At 44.2% G+C, this 14,722-nt stretch overlaps 1 protein-coding gene and 1 long non-coding RNA gene across 2 annotated transcripts in view; one reads left to right on the top strand and one right to left on the bottom strand.

Moving 5' to 3' along the window:
• Positions 1-757, bottom strand: part of INPP5F (inositol polyphosphate-5-phosphatase F) — a 41,484-nt gene extending 40,727 nt beyond the window's left edge. Inside the window, exon 1 of the mRNA XM_051800378.1 lies at positions 542-757. Coding sequence (XP_051656338.1) covers positions 542-638 — 97 coding nt within the window. The 5' untranslated portion in view covers positions 639-757. The remainder of the gene's footprint in view (positions 1-541) is intronic.
• A 185-nt stretch (positions 758-942) lies between these two features.
• LOC127476920 (uncharacterized) lies at positions 943-14,387 on the top strand. The gene is made up of 3 exons (XR_007906778.1): positions 943-1,689; positions 7,640-7,749; positions 12,414-14,387. It is a non-coding gene; the product is annotated as an uncharacterized LOC127476920 (long non-coding RNA).
• Positions 14,388-14,722: the final 335 nt, after the last annotated feature.

The following is a 14,722-nucleotide window of genomic DNA, read 5'->3' as shown; positions in this document are numbered from 1 at the left end:
GGTTGGAACGGACCTTAACGATCAGCGAGCCCCAGCCCAGCGGAGCCACCTGTTCGGTTTCCCCTGGTGGAGGCGACCAGGGGGCACATTGGCTCACAGCCGCGATTCCCGTCCGCCAGGAGCATCCCTTATGTAAGGCTGTCACCACCCCAAACACGGCCCTTCGCGCCCCACGATGCTCCCCCGGGGCGGGGGGGGACCAGACACCTCCCGACACCGGCAACTATGGGGGTCACACCCGCAGCGCAGCCGGGCAGCGCCGCTTCATTTTGGGGAGAAACCAACACACGGAGAGGTGTGGGACCGGCGGGATCTCCGGGACACGCACCGGGACACGCACCGGGACACGCGTGACCCGCCGCGGCTCCCGCAGCCCGGGGGCAGCCGCGGCCGGTCCCGCGAGCTCCGGGGCGGCGGCACCGCCGGGGACACGCCGCCCTCCGAGGGGGTCCCGGCCCGCCGCGCTCCCCGCGCGGGCGGCGGGCGCGGCCCGGGGGTCTGTGTGTCTGTGTCTGTGTGTCTGTGTGTCTGTGTGTCTCACCGGCTCTCAGCTGCAGGCTGCCGTCCCTCCGGCTGCACCACAGCGCGCGCTCCCCGCTCTGCAGGATGTAGTGGTCCTTGGCTTGGAACAGCTCCATCCTCGCGCGGATCCCGCCGGCAGGGAAGGGCAGGGAAGGGAAGGGAAGGGCAGGGCAGGGCAGGAGGGAGCGGGGAAGGGGCGCGCGGGGCTGTCCCGCCGCTCCCGCCGCCGCCGCGCGCGCCCCCGGGGCGGAAGGGGGAATGGCCGCTGCGGGGCGCGGGCACGGCGCGGGCGCGCGCTGCCTCCGCCGGCGCGAGCGCGGGCTCCGCTCCGGCCCCGCCCCCGCACGTGACACCGCGCGGCCCCGCCCGCGCGCGCTTAAAGGGACCGCGCCGGGGGGCGGGGCTTGGGAGGGGCGGGGCCGCGCGCGCGCTCCCGTCAGCCAGATCCCCTCAGCTCCATCTCCCCTCAGCTCACTCCCCTCGCCCATCTCCCTTCAGCCCCATCTCCCCTCAGCTCACTCCTCTCACCCATCTCCTCTCAGCTCCATCTTCCCTCAGCACCATCTCCCCTCAGCACCATCCATCTCCCCTCAACCCCATCCCTCCGCAGCCCCGTCTCCCCTCAGCCCATTCCTCTCACCCATCTCCTCTCAGCTCCATCTCCCCTCATCCCACTCCCCTCAGCCCCATCTCCCCTCAGCCCCATCCATCTCCCCTCAGCCCCATCCCTCCTCAGCCCCTTCTCCCCTCAGCCCATTCCCCTCAGCCCTATCTGCCCTCATCCCACTCCCTTCAGCCCCATCTCCCCTCAGCTTTTCCCGTGGGGGAGCGACTGTAATTATTGGTGGAAACAGGCAGGAGTTAATACAGTGGGTAACTAGTGGTGAAAGGAAATCTCCCAGGACCTTAGCACAGGACTCATTTTCATTTTAGATGTTTATACAGAAGGCAGCACCTCCTGGTACAAGGGCAAGTCGTTCCCTCTGTCCCCTCTCCGGGCAACACTGGGAAATGCGCCACCAAATTTGTCACTGCCCCAGTCCCTTCCAGCCTTGCTGACGGCTCGTCCACAGGTCCCAGAGCTTCTGTTTGATTACAGGAGCTGAAGTTCCTGGCTGTAAAAGAAGTGGACACAAACAGAAAGCATCCTATCCTGCACCCAGGGAGGTGAGTGACAGAGCCGCCGTGCTGCCATCCCAGGGGTGGGCTGCTGGGGAGGCTGGCCTCTTCAACTCACAAATAAAAATAGTCACCAATTATTATTAAAACACCCACAGCAGTAAAACAGCACTACCTTCAAACCACTCTTTGAAAATGTTGTTTTCTCTCTCATACAACATTTCTCCATTAAATGTATTACTCATATAATTTATGCTACAAGACATGTGACTAAAGGACAGTAAGAAATGAGAAATCTCCTTATAGAATGTTAACATCCAAGACCCAGGAAAGAGCTTGATTTTGGAAAGTTCTGAGCAGCCAGTCTAGAAAAACACTTAAGTGCATGCCTAACTTTAAATATATAAATTAAATACGTTTGATCGGACATTAACATCTTCTAAGATGAGCATGTGTTCCAGAACTTTTCTGGTTTAAAGACTCAGAACTGAATGACTCAATGGGTCAAAACACACCCCTTTATTTTTGCTCCCATGCCTTTAGTCTGCACTATCATTCCCTAAATATTTATCACTTGCAATATCATCTCTATTCTGGGTGCGTTTCCCGAGCAGTTCAGTGCTGTAGTGCAATGTGCAGGGTTGCCATTAAAATGCTTGCAGGGATTTCAAGGACAGACGTTGTTTTGCCCTTGATCACGCTTTGATCAGGGCTTTCCCCCCCACCTTGGGTTTTCTTTTTTCACTCAGTGTGTTTTCCATAGATTCACAGCTGGGTGCTGGTTTTGTGAGCCTGTCAGCACAGGGGGAAAAAAACTGGGAAATGAATTTTGCATTTTTGCAATTCACTGTCACTGGCTAATGAATGGTAAGGAAATGCACAGGCTGACAATTAGTCAAGCTATCTCAGTAATACCTGATTGCCCCCTGCTTGATTTCAAGTTTAAATGCTGATTAATGGGAAGGGCCATACTTGGAAGTGCAATTAACTGGATAGATTGGATGAACACCCAGCTCTTCCTGAGATGAAGGATACCAGTTCTGGAATGACACTGGAGAGAGTGTGAGGAACTTTATTTCTACACGCCTGTGATTAAGAAGTCATGGAATTATTTTTTGGTTTTTTTGGCTATCATGCTCCTGGTAGCTGCCATCAAACATCAGAAAAATCGTGGGTCATCTCTTTTTTTTATGCTGTAGTAACTGTAGAAGCCTTTTTTCTTACCCTTCATACGCCTTGTCAGTTTTTAATCTAACTGTGCTTTGCAACTCTGATGCAAGAAGGGCTTTTGAGTTACCTTCCTCTTCTGAAATACTTTTCTGAAAAGGCTATTGTGTGCTTTTTAGAGGGGTTATGTTATGAATTAAAGAGACCCTCTGAAAAGCCTGGTTTTGAGAATGAACCTCCTCAGAACAAAAGTCTGCTGACTGGCAATACAGCAGATAAAAGAGGTTTGTTTGGGACAGCCAGCAGTGGTCACTAGAACATTTCAGAAGTACCTGCAAATGTACTTTCAATATTAAATACTCTGGAAAATACTTGTATGTTGTGTTTTATAACAGAAAAACACAAAACCACTGGCATGAACATTAGCTTTTGGCATGAAAATGAAAACACACTCAAAAACAGGGAAAGCAGATCAGCACAAGAATTTTTGCCCGAATTTATTTTTAGCTTTCTTTCCACTGAAATAACTGTTTCATATGGCAGCTCTAGCTATCTCTAAAGGAAGAGCTACTGTGGTATTTCCTCCTTCCCCATGAAAATCTCTTACTTGCAATGGGAATATTCCATTTCACTGGGCACTAGGAAGACAGTAACCTTTTCCCTGCAAAGCCATGTGTATGTGGTTAATATCTGCAATATAGACAATGTATTGATTTCCCTTTGTTGCACTTGCTGTTAAGAGCAAATCAATGAGACCATTTTCAAAAAGTAAATGAGAATGTTTTGACTGCCTGTGATTCTTTTATTCTACATTTACAAATTGCACTTTGCAGGCTACCAAGCCAGTGCCCATGAAAAGATTCCTTACTGTGCTGTTGGTCTGCCTTCATCAGTTAAAATACTGTTTATACTATACCAAGGCCATATTGAATTCAGAATTTCTCCAAGGCTGTTCTTCGTTCTTTTAAAATTCACATCTAATTTAAAGCAGGTTCTACTTGCTTTTCCTTATGTGATCACCTGGCCATGCTGCTTTTCCAGTGATTTTTCTAAGTGTACAGAGTATAAACCAGTTCAGGCAGAGAAAGTCCTTCCCAAAGTAGGTTGTAGTTTTTGCTCCCCAGCCTCATTTCAGTCTGTTCATTGATTAAAGGCCAATTAACCATTGCCAGAAAGCACTCAGGAACTCTACACAACAGCCTCCTTTTTGTGGGCTTTTACACATCTGCTTTACAAGAGACTTTCCTTTCTAGACCAGCGTTTGATAAAGAAAGTTCCAGTGGAAATGTTTCTAAAACAGGCTTCCTCACAAGCACTTATGTCTTTATTAGGGTGGCACAAGGTCACGATTTGGGCTGCTGTGGAAATGTTTCAAAGACAATTTTGTTGGTGATTCCAGAGTTCTCAGTTCTGTGTCTTGGGAGTGGAGGAGAATAAATTTAATGAAAAATGGGATGGAAATCCATTTGCAACTCATTGAAGATGTATTCAGTAAAATAAGATTTAAAAACAGCATAATGGTTTTATTACCCTTTGGAAGAGCTTGCCTGACTTTCTTTACTCTTAATTTGGGTTGGATTTTTTAAGAGCAAAATACTTCACGTTAAAACCACCAAAACTTTTGCCTTTAGAAAAGACGAAAAGTAAAATTTCTGGATCACTGGAATGTAATGTCATTTAAGAAAAAAAAGATTTTTAAAAGTGGGTTTGTTTTTTTTTTCTGATACCATTTAACCAATTTGAATCAATTTTGGAAGCTGCTTTACTTTCCCTGATTTTTTTTCTATTTTAATATTATAGAAACAACACTGTTATCTTTCTGATGGTACCAGGATTCACTGGATTTAGTTTTCCCTCAAGATATATCATACTTTCTGTTTCTATTTCTGAATATGACCACGCAGTTTCTTAGTATTACAGCAATTAGGTGGTAAAATAGCAAAATATCTGTGTTCCATTCTTTGCATAAGTAACTTCCTGTGCTGTGAATGCAGCTGAGACCAAGCATCAAATAGGGCCTGAAGAACAGCAAGAGTTGCCAAGTACTGAAGTGTTATACTTTCCTTTTTGCCACTTTTCACTGGTTTTGGCTGTCAGAGGAGAAGGAAAGGTATTAGTTATTCAGTGCAAAAACCTGTCAGTTTTAAGTGATGGAAATAAATGCAGGAAAAGTGGTTTTTTTAAAAACCACTTTCCTCTTGCTCCATGTTCTCCTGGCACTTATTACTGTACACAATATTTATGAATTATTAGGCATGGTTTACATTAGTGCCATGCCTGGGAATTCTAGTCATGGATAAGGACCCCCACTGTGCCAAGTACTGTGCAAAGCCAGAGCAGTTCACATTCCAGAGATTCAGAACCAGTACAAAAGTCAAAGTTAATAGCAGAATGACATGATAAGGGATGGAACATAAAATAACAAGATATTATTGATCAGCTAGGAAGCCAGTGGGCTCAGGATTCCAGAGTTTAAGCATTACCATGTTGTGATGGAAAACATACTTTAGTACTCCATTCAATTAATAAAACTTTAATACAAATTGTTTATATTGATCACTCTGGTTGACTTCATCCTGCATATTGTGACTGTGTTTTTAAAATAGCACATGTACCTGTACAGCTGCAGCAAAAGCCTATGCAATAAATTACCTTGGGGTCAAATCCTCCTTTCCTTACCCCAGAAGTTGTTCCAGAAGGAACTCTTCAGAGTAAGGTTTGACATGCTGTGACATTCAGCAACAATACTGCTAAAACCAGCTTAAATAATCCTTTCCTCCTCCCCAGCTGTGTGTTTCTATTCCTGTACCAGGCCAGCACTGGATAGCCACAAGCACTTGTGCAGCATATTGTGAACTGAATTTGCAGATGCAGAATAACCTACTAAAACACTGTTTATGAAACTGGACTTCAGATCACAGTAACTGGAGCAACAGTGCACTTACCTGGTCCTTACTGAACAGAGGGAGCTGAATTCTTAGGGTCAGGACTTATTTTAGTGTCACTCACTCTGAGTTGCCAAGCAAATCTGCTCATGTCTATGTTACAAATACACTAAAGCCAACCTTGCCTACTCTAGGAAGCTGTGCTGTAGAGTAGGAAAGGACTTGGAGAAGTAAACAGCTGGCACTGAGGATCCAGCTTCTGAAGTATCCACATTCCAGGGGCTTTATTTAAGATCAGATCTAGTTGTGTCCTACAGACCCCTTAGCAACTGGAGCACACCAGAGGCAGTCCTGCAGTGCTTCTCCTGGGTTTTGTTTCAACTGGAAGGAATCCAATCCATGTCAGAGCAGCAGAGCCCTGTGGTGACACTCACAGGTTGCCATCCAAAGGAGCTTGTCCAGTGGCCATCACCTTCCCAAAGATCTTCTGTAGCCAGATTCACCACCACAGAGCTGATGGCTGAGGAGGTGATTGGTTTTAACCCTGGCAGGGAAGTTATTCTGTCAGACAGTTATTCAGTCAGACAGAGCCACAATCAAACCTCAGTGCCACACCTACCCAAGGGTCTCCAGCAGAACTCATGCTTGCAGAACCTCAGCCTCCATGTAACACCACATTTACACTGCAGATACACACTCAGTACTTAAGAGAGGAGTGGGGATGTGTGACATTTGAAGAGTGACACTGAGCCCTTCCCTCCCCAGAGCAGAATCTCTAGCTGCTAGGCAATAATTTAGGGCAAAAAGCACTTATCAGCTTTTCCTTCATCTGTGGCACGTGGATAAAAAAGTCCTGTATAGCTTTTGCAATCCTCAAGCTCTTGATGCTCAGTTAAGTACTCCACCGGTAATTAGAATTCTTATGACTCTCCAAGGGCTAAACCAGAAGATTAAAAGACCTTTATTTTCCTGTGAGATTATGTGTTCTCTACTTGAGTAACTGGAATAGATGATCATTGCTATATGCAGGCTAAAAGTGTTTATTGCTGGCTTTGCATTTCTTGGGCAATGATATGTAGGTCATTGTAAAACCTAGGGAAGGAAGATAGACATGAAACTGAAGAGGACTGAAAATCTGAGTCCTTGTCCTTGAATAAATAACAAGGTCTCTGTACCTCCCTTTTACATAAAGGTAGCATTTGTTCCCTACTGTGCAGAAGTGTTAGAGCCTGACTACATTGACAAGTGTAAAATGTTTAAACTGCCATGGTGAGAGACATTACATTCATATTTATATGCAGATAAATGAAAGCAAGTTCTATCTTTTCTGTAAATAATAATAAAATAAAATTTATGAACAATCACACCTCAGACAAATCAGGGAAGTTCTGTACTATTGTTGGAGTCAGTCAGGTTTTACAGTTGTGGAGGGAAATGCCAGTGAGAAGCAAGATTGGAGTGGATCAAGGTGGAATCAGAGCTGTGTGTAACACCTGGCAATGTGCCTTCACTTTGTTTGACATTTTAATTATGTTACAACATTTATTTATTTATCTATCTGTCTATCTATTTGAACCATTTAATACTGCATTTCTATAACAGCTTTATACCCTAGCTGCATGACTATGTGTGATAAATCAGAGAGCTATAACACTATGACAGCTATGAGTTATGCAGCTACATGGATGACTCAGCTTTGCCAGATGTTTCTGAGAAAAGGTCAAAGCCATTCCTAAAAAAAAAAAATTAAAATATCCTAGAAACTACATATAAATAGTCCATTACCTCTTGGGGGGAAGGCACAGGAAGAATTGTAAGGCACCATTTCATTTATAAAGGTAACCTGTCTGCCATATACACCATTACAGCATATAGGATGTAGGAGGAGAGAGATCTATCTCTGAGTAATTATTGAAGGCAAAAATGACAAGCATGTGTTGTTGCAGGAGTCTACAGTGTGTCATCAGTCCAGTAGGACCAGGTGGGGGTGTGATAACCTTGGAGAAGTGAGTTCAGATCTTTGAAAACTGCCAGAGGATGAGCAAATCCCCAGAAAGTAGGAAAAGTATTTGGGCTCCTGATTTACTCTTGTTTTCTAATGTTTGTGAAACCAGTGGGAGGTTCTGGCTTTGTACATATTGAGGAATCTGTGCCACCATCCTGACCTTCACAAAGGCAAAGAAGGAAGGCTCACAGAATTTTAGGTCAGTCAGACCCTTTTCTTAAATGAAAAAAAAAAGAAAGAACAGAAAAAATACTTGAAGTGTGTACTTTCAAGTATGAGCAAGTGTTAAGAAGCAGTTAATATAAAAAATGTGAGATTGAATCAACATCCTTTCCTTTTTTATGAGAGTCCAGAAATCCTGGGCAATAGTGTGCATTTGCACTCAATATGATCTTTGATCCTGTTCTTTGTGATTTTCCCATAACTGTCTAAGGAAACACAGCCCAGTTATGACACCTCCACAGTCCCAATAATTGGGAATTTTCTCTTGTAGAGTGGTTACTAGTGGTTAGTGCATGAGTTTGGTAGTATCTTTATCAATGTCCCAATAATGGAATAACAAGGGTACACAGTAAATTTATCAGGCTGGAAGGGTCAGAGAGCCCACTGGGTACTGGGATTCCATTATGAGATTATTGTGGTAAGGTGAATAAATTACCTGAAACAAATGAAATATCTGGCAAGAGAAAAATATCCAAGAGCAATAATCATCTGTATAAATACAAACACAGGAACAGTTGGTTAATCAGGAGTTCTGGGGTAATCCTAGATCATAAATTGACCAAGAAATCAGTAACAAAAAGGTTAAAAAAAATCCAGTGTACAATGAAGGCACAGGAGCATTGTACGTAAGACCTGTGCTGTAATCCTTTTACTGTGCTATGAGTCAGACCTCACTGGGAACACTTTATTAGTCTGATACAATCATTTCAACAATTACCAACAGAAAACAGGCCAAAGGAAAGCAAGGGTAATCTGAATTTTAGAAGCTGTGATATGTGATTTGAAGAATTAGGATTCTTTATACTAGTTTCTCATGGGAAACAGGAACAGTCTTGAAATACATAAGAATTGCTGGAAAGAGGACAAGAATAACTGGTTTCTTTGTCCACTGTCATTGAATCATAGAATGGTGGGGGTTGAAGGTGCTCATGGTTCACCCCCTCTGCTCACAGTGGGATCAGAGAGAGAAGGCTGCCCAAGGTCATGCCCAGGGGGGTTTGAGTCTCCAAAGACTGTGACTCCACAGCTGCTCTGGGCAACCTGTGCCAGTGTTGGACCACCTTCACACTGAAAAAAAATAAATCTTAACTTTAAATGTAATTTCCTGTATTTCAGTTTGTGCCCATTTCCTCTTATTCTTTCGCTGGATACTCCTGAGAAGAGTCTGGCCCCATCCTCTTTTCTTCCTCCCATCAGGTATTTACACACATTGAAAAGATCCTCCCTGAGTCTTTTGAGGCTGAACAATCCCAGGTCTTATCCCAGAAAATCCAAGGAGTAGTGAGCATAACCACAGCAAGAATGAGTTAGACAGAAACAAAGCCTTTGGATAAATAAGGGAATAGACTGCTCAGTGACATCAGCTGGGCAATATCCACCACTAGTGTTTAAGAACAGGTTAGGCAGGAAGGAGGGAATGTGATCTCTTCCTAATCTCAGCCTAGGATGATCTGTTGCAATCTTATTTTCTTGAATCTCAGTCTGTCTGCCCATCTCCACGTTTCCTGGACCTTCTTTTCATCCATCCTCCACTCTGTCTTTCTTGTCTCCTGCAGGTACCTCTCAAGGAGCAGTAGAAGCTTCTGCCAAGGTGCAGCAACCCCACAGAGCTGCCAATGCTTGCCAGCTCCAAGGAATTGCAGCACTCATCCTACTTAACCCTCTCTGCTTTCTGTGCCACTTCCAGTTGGGTTCTGAGTCTCCACAGTGACAGTCTGAGTGTCATGTCCTGTCTGCAGCTCTTGTGGGGTTATTTAATTTGGACCTGCCTCATTATAAATAATGTGCCAATTGGACTTCAGAATCCAGACCCACCTGAGAAATGCTAGGACTTTCACATTTTAGGCCAGTGGATTCTAGCACTTCCTTAAGGCTGTAGATGCTTCATCAGAAAGTTTGGGCCACAGCCTCCCAATTTATTGTTTTAATGAAGAAAAGAAAGCCTCCTTCATAAGAGTTTTTTGCCATTTACCATTTTTTTTACTAGGCAACTGTTGTAAGCAATGCAAGGAAAAAGGTTGACACAGAGAACAGCCAAAAAAGGGAAGAAAGGCTGATATTCCATTTTTCCCCCTCAGCCATCCTTACCTCTTCACAGAATCAGCAGCACTGAATGTGCCAAAAAAAAATGCCCCAAAAAACCAAGAAAACAAATGAGCAAGTCCCCAAATAACTTTCCTGCTCAACTAAAGGAGTTTAAAATAAGGTTTCTGAGACCAACTGATGCATTACACATGCAATTGTTCTGTTTGGCCGATTTGATTTGCCTCAAGCTGGAATGTTAATTACAGAGAAAAAGATAAACACAGACTCTAGTTAAATTTGCTAACAATCTTAAAAATAGATGCTACTGCCCTACTCTTAATCAAATACAGCATCTAAAGGCAAAGGCAATTTAACACTAACAAAATCAACTCTGGTCACGGATTTGATTCTCAGTTGGAGTATGTAATTTGAAGTATCAGTTTTGCTTAATGTATTTGAATTCAGTTTATAAAAGATAAAATAAAAAATATATCCTGCCATGGCTGTATCATGCTTAGGGGAAAAGAATTTGGGAAGCACTGGGAATCAACATCTTTATGTTATACTACTGACACTGCAACTAATTTGCTGTGCTGCTTGTAAACTGAAATAATAGGAATGTGATCTATACCCACATATTTTATGACTGGAAACACTTTGGAATCATGTAATTAAAATACTTCCTAAGTACACGGAGGAGCGTGCAAAGTTCCCCGAGATGGAAATCAGGTGAAAAAATAATCCCTAACAATTGTGACAGCAGGATTCATTTGTGTGGGCAGTACTCCATTACACAAAGACCGATTTTTGCTCTCTGCTTTACACATCTTCTTCACACAGTCCAGTTTGCTCAAGAGAAGGCTGCATCAGCTATCATTCCAAAAAGATTGGAGCAATCCTTAGGGTCAGGCTGCTGTGGCTCCTTGGTAGCTTTTGTTGGTGCCATGGGTCACTTTGAATGAATGTGCAACCACTGCATCTCAGGGGAAAAGTGGCTTATACGAGTTCTGACCTGGGCTGGCTTGGACAAACGGCTCCCTTGAAAATAGAGAGGGGTACTGAATAATTCACTGTGATTTTAACATCTTGTTCCTTTAAGATGGGTCTTTCAGAAATTGAAGTGTAGATGGATCAGAAAGGACCTCTGGAGATCTTCAGTCCAACCTTCCACTTCAAGTGGCACTTTGCTAAACAGCAGGGCTGAAATTTTGTATTTTTCTGGTCCTCAGAAACCTCACATAGAGCTTCCAGGGCTATAGGAGGAAAAATCACTGATACATCGTGCTGGCACTGCCTAAACACCGCTCATATTTCGCAGTTTGGAGGTTTGCAGGGTTTCAGCCGTCTGTGGCTACACTGATAAGAACCCCCGCACTGAGCTGGAAATGACGCTTCTGTGCCATCAGACCAGTATGACATTAGGTGCTCTGGCCAGAAGCGCCATGCAGTGAGTGCCGGTGCTCTCTAGGCTGCCCTCGGCTGGGATTTTCCCATTCCCTATCCCTGTTTTCGTTCGGCGCCGTCCGCGGGGCGCTACTGCCCTCTGCTGCCCACAGCCCTCTGCTGCCCACAGCCCTCTGCTGCCCACAGCCCTCTGCTGCCCACAGCCCTCTGCTGCCCACAGCCCTCTGCTGCCCACAGCCCTCCTACGTCACGGCCTGTGACGTCACAGCGGGATGGGCCGTCGGGCCCCGTTTGGCACCTGTGTCAGCCGGCCCTGAGAAAGGCCACTTTGTCACCGTATGGAATGACCCCGAGTGTGCTGGGTTCGATAATTATGCTGTCATTGCCCATTCTCTTGAGGCACCTGTGCAGAATCATGGAATCATCAAGGTTGGAAGAGACCTTTAAGGTCAAGTCCAACTGTCAACCCAGCACTAGCCCTAAAGCACTAAAGCACTAAACCATATCACCCAGCTCCTCTTGAACCTGTCAAGGGTGTGCCCCACCACCTCCCTGAGCAACAGATTCCAGTGCCTGAGCACCCTGACAGTGAAATTTTTTTCTGATATCTGATCTGAATCTCCTCTGTCTCAAAACCTGTTTGATTAATACTAAATTGCCATTCACTGGCACTGTGAGTTCTTCCACTGAGTGGGTTTTGCCTTTATCAGAGCATTATTTAGCAAATCAAGTTAGTTAGGAACAAGTTTCTTAGCTCAAGCCCAGGTAACTTCAAGGGCTTAGATTTTAAATTTGACAGACTCTCAGAGCTTGGTTTTGCCAAGATGTGCCTTCTGCACATGACCTGCTTGAGTCACACTTGAAATGTCCATTTGAACTGATACAAAAATCAAGTCTTTTACATAAATGTCCTCGGGTTCTTTAGGCAGCAAAGAGATTCATGGATTAGGATTGTTGGTAAAGTTAAGCTTTGGAATGAGGATTAGAGTTGTGGTTATGGAATAAAGAGATGCAGAGATGAGCCAATGGCTTTCTTTGGGATTTATAAACTGTAAAACTGCTAGGGGATTACTGTCTTCATGTAGGTCCTGAAGTGGAAATGTTCATTGGTTTTATAGGAAGCTTGAGAGAGTCATGTACAAGTAGAGTTCTACAAAACCCAGTTTGGAAGCCAAATCTCAAAGTGTCCTGGCTGTTAAAATACTGGACGTGTCAATGTTTGTTACAACTAGAACACCAGGAACCCAAGGCCTCCAACACCCTGCAAACCTGCATTAACCTGACACCTTTTAAAGCTTTGAAAAGAAATCACAGGAATGCAGGCACATCCCAGAGCCTGCCACCACAGCAGGAAAGCATCCTGCCAACGTGTTTACTCACTGCTGGGATGAGCACACCCGAGATGAGAAAGTTCTCTTAACCACGACAGGAAACCATTTTCCATCACGGTCCTTTGGGTGTTTTACAAACCCGCAGGAGGAAGCTCTGCCTTCGGGAGCTGCCAAGGACACCGAGGGCACCTGATGGTGGTGCAGGTGCCCAGCTGTGCCCCCTCCTGCCAGGGCACTGGGGGGGTAACACAGGGCTGGACTAAGTGACAGGAGCAGCGTCAGGGCAGGTGAGACACCTCCTGCCCTGGTTCTCTTGTCCTGTAAGGTGCCTTAGACTGTGTTTGCCTGTGCTGGGCCACAACTGCCTTAGCACTGCAAGCACCTCAGCAGGGATTGTGGGCACGGGAGCTGTTGTGGTCACACTGTAAATCAGAGCCAGAGGTGGAACTTGACCCAGTAATGCAGAGAGCCAGTTCCTCAGCTCCATCAAATACACATCCTGTAATTGCACAGCCATATATTGGTTCTTAGTGTAGTCAAGCACCAACTATTTAAGGCAGGGATTCCCTATGCAAGTAATTGTATGTTATATAATAAGAGTTATGTGTCTAATAGTTACTGGGAAAAAAAGAAGTATAAGAATAATAATTGCTATGATTCCTGCCTTCCCTAGTAGTGCCTGTTTTCCTTGAAGTAATCAGGGACTTGTTGCTAGGTAGTTAATATTAAAGGTACCTTAAATATTTTAATGTATCTATGCCAGCTGTTTCTAGGCAGCAATATTTGTTTATGATATTGTTATCCAACCCTACTTATATCCTTTATTCAGTGTAATCTAATATATCCATACAGTTACATTGCAGTCCTGATACTACACTGAGTAGCATACTGAAGTAACTACTGATAAGAATTATAAAATACCTCTAATGTGCAAGATTTAACCTTAGTCAAGATGCACTGGTAGCTACCAGTTCAAACATTTGAAACTGAATTAAATACTTAAATAATACAATTTGAAATTTGGCAGGCTTCTGTGCACTTTCAGCATCAGCAGATGCTTACAGAATTCTAAAGTTTTAAAGTAAATGATATGATTTCAGTCAAATGCCTAATTAAGGGTATGTGTCATCATTTCATCAGTCCTTTGGAAGTAAAAATTGCTGTATTTTTGGCCATTGGGCAACATTGCTTTAGGTTTTCCTTGGTTTAATCTCATTTTTATTAAAAAAAATAGAAAAACTCGCCCAGTTTAAAAATTATGGCTCTTACTAACAGACTGTGCACTCTGAGCTGTGCACTTGGAGAGGCGAGAGACTGCTGATGACTCCTGTTCTTTGCCACAGATCTATATGGGCTGTGGAAAACACATTATCTGCCTGCCAACCCTGTGGGAATTGCGTGAGGGAATTATTCCAGACACTGCTCATTTCTGCAAATGGAAGGAGCTGAGCTTTCCTGACAAGACAGGACTGGGTGGGAACTCAAAGTTCACCAAATGATTTTGCAAATCTTCTCTGTTCACTGTCAGGGGCTGCAGAAACACAGCAAAGCCAAGCTCGGATCCACACCCCTTTGTTGCTAAATTCAGTGTATTTCTTTTAGTGTTTTAAAACTCAGATAACCCCCCATTTTTTAAAATCATTTTCTATTTGTGAAGGCAGCTGAACAGCCCTGCAGACAGATCATGGTACACCAAATATATAAAATAGAAGCAGTAATACCTCACAGTTTGTTACAGTTTCTTGCCTGCTCACCTCATTCCTAGAATAGGTACCGTATTTCATTAGGAGAAGCTAATTATTTTCATCTCTATCTCCAGCTTTTTTTATCAAGACTTCCAACAATGTTATCCAGTAGTGCAAACTCTACCAGTGATTTCTGTATTTGTTGTGAACACGTCAGAGAACGTTGCACATTCCTTGAATAGATGTCAAATATAAAGAAGGGGAGATAAAGAGCCCCATATTCCATGTTTAATTCTGACACATGAATTGTGTCTCCACAGCTCAGTGCCCGTTGAAACTATTTTCTGAAACACATGT

The sequence above is a fragment of the Manacus candei genome, unplaced genomic scaffold, assembly GCF_025592945.1.
Source record: "Manacus candei isolate 608988 ecotype Guabito, Panama unplaced genomic scaffold, ASM2559294v1 h1tg000050l, whole genome shotgun sequence".
Classification (NCBI taxonomy): domain Eukaryota; kingdom Metazoa; phylum Chordata; class Aves; order Passeriformes; family Pipridae; genus Manacus; species Manacus candei.
Note: the sequence above shows the minus strand (reverse complement) of the source record. Positions and strands in the feature narration are given on the sequence as shown.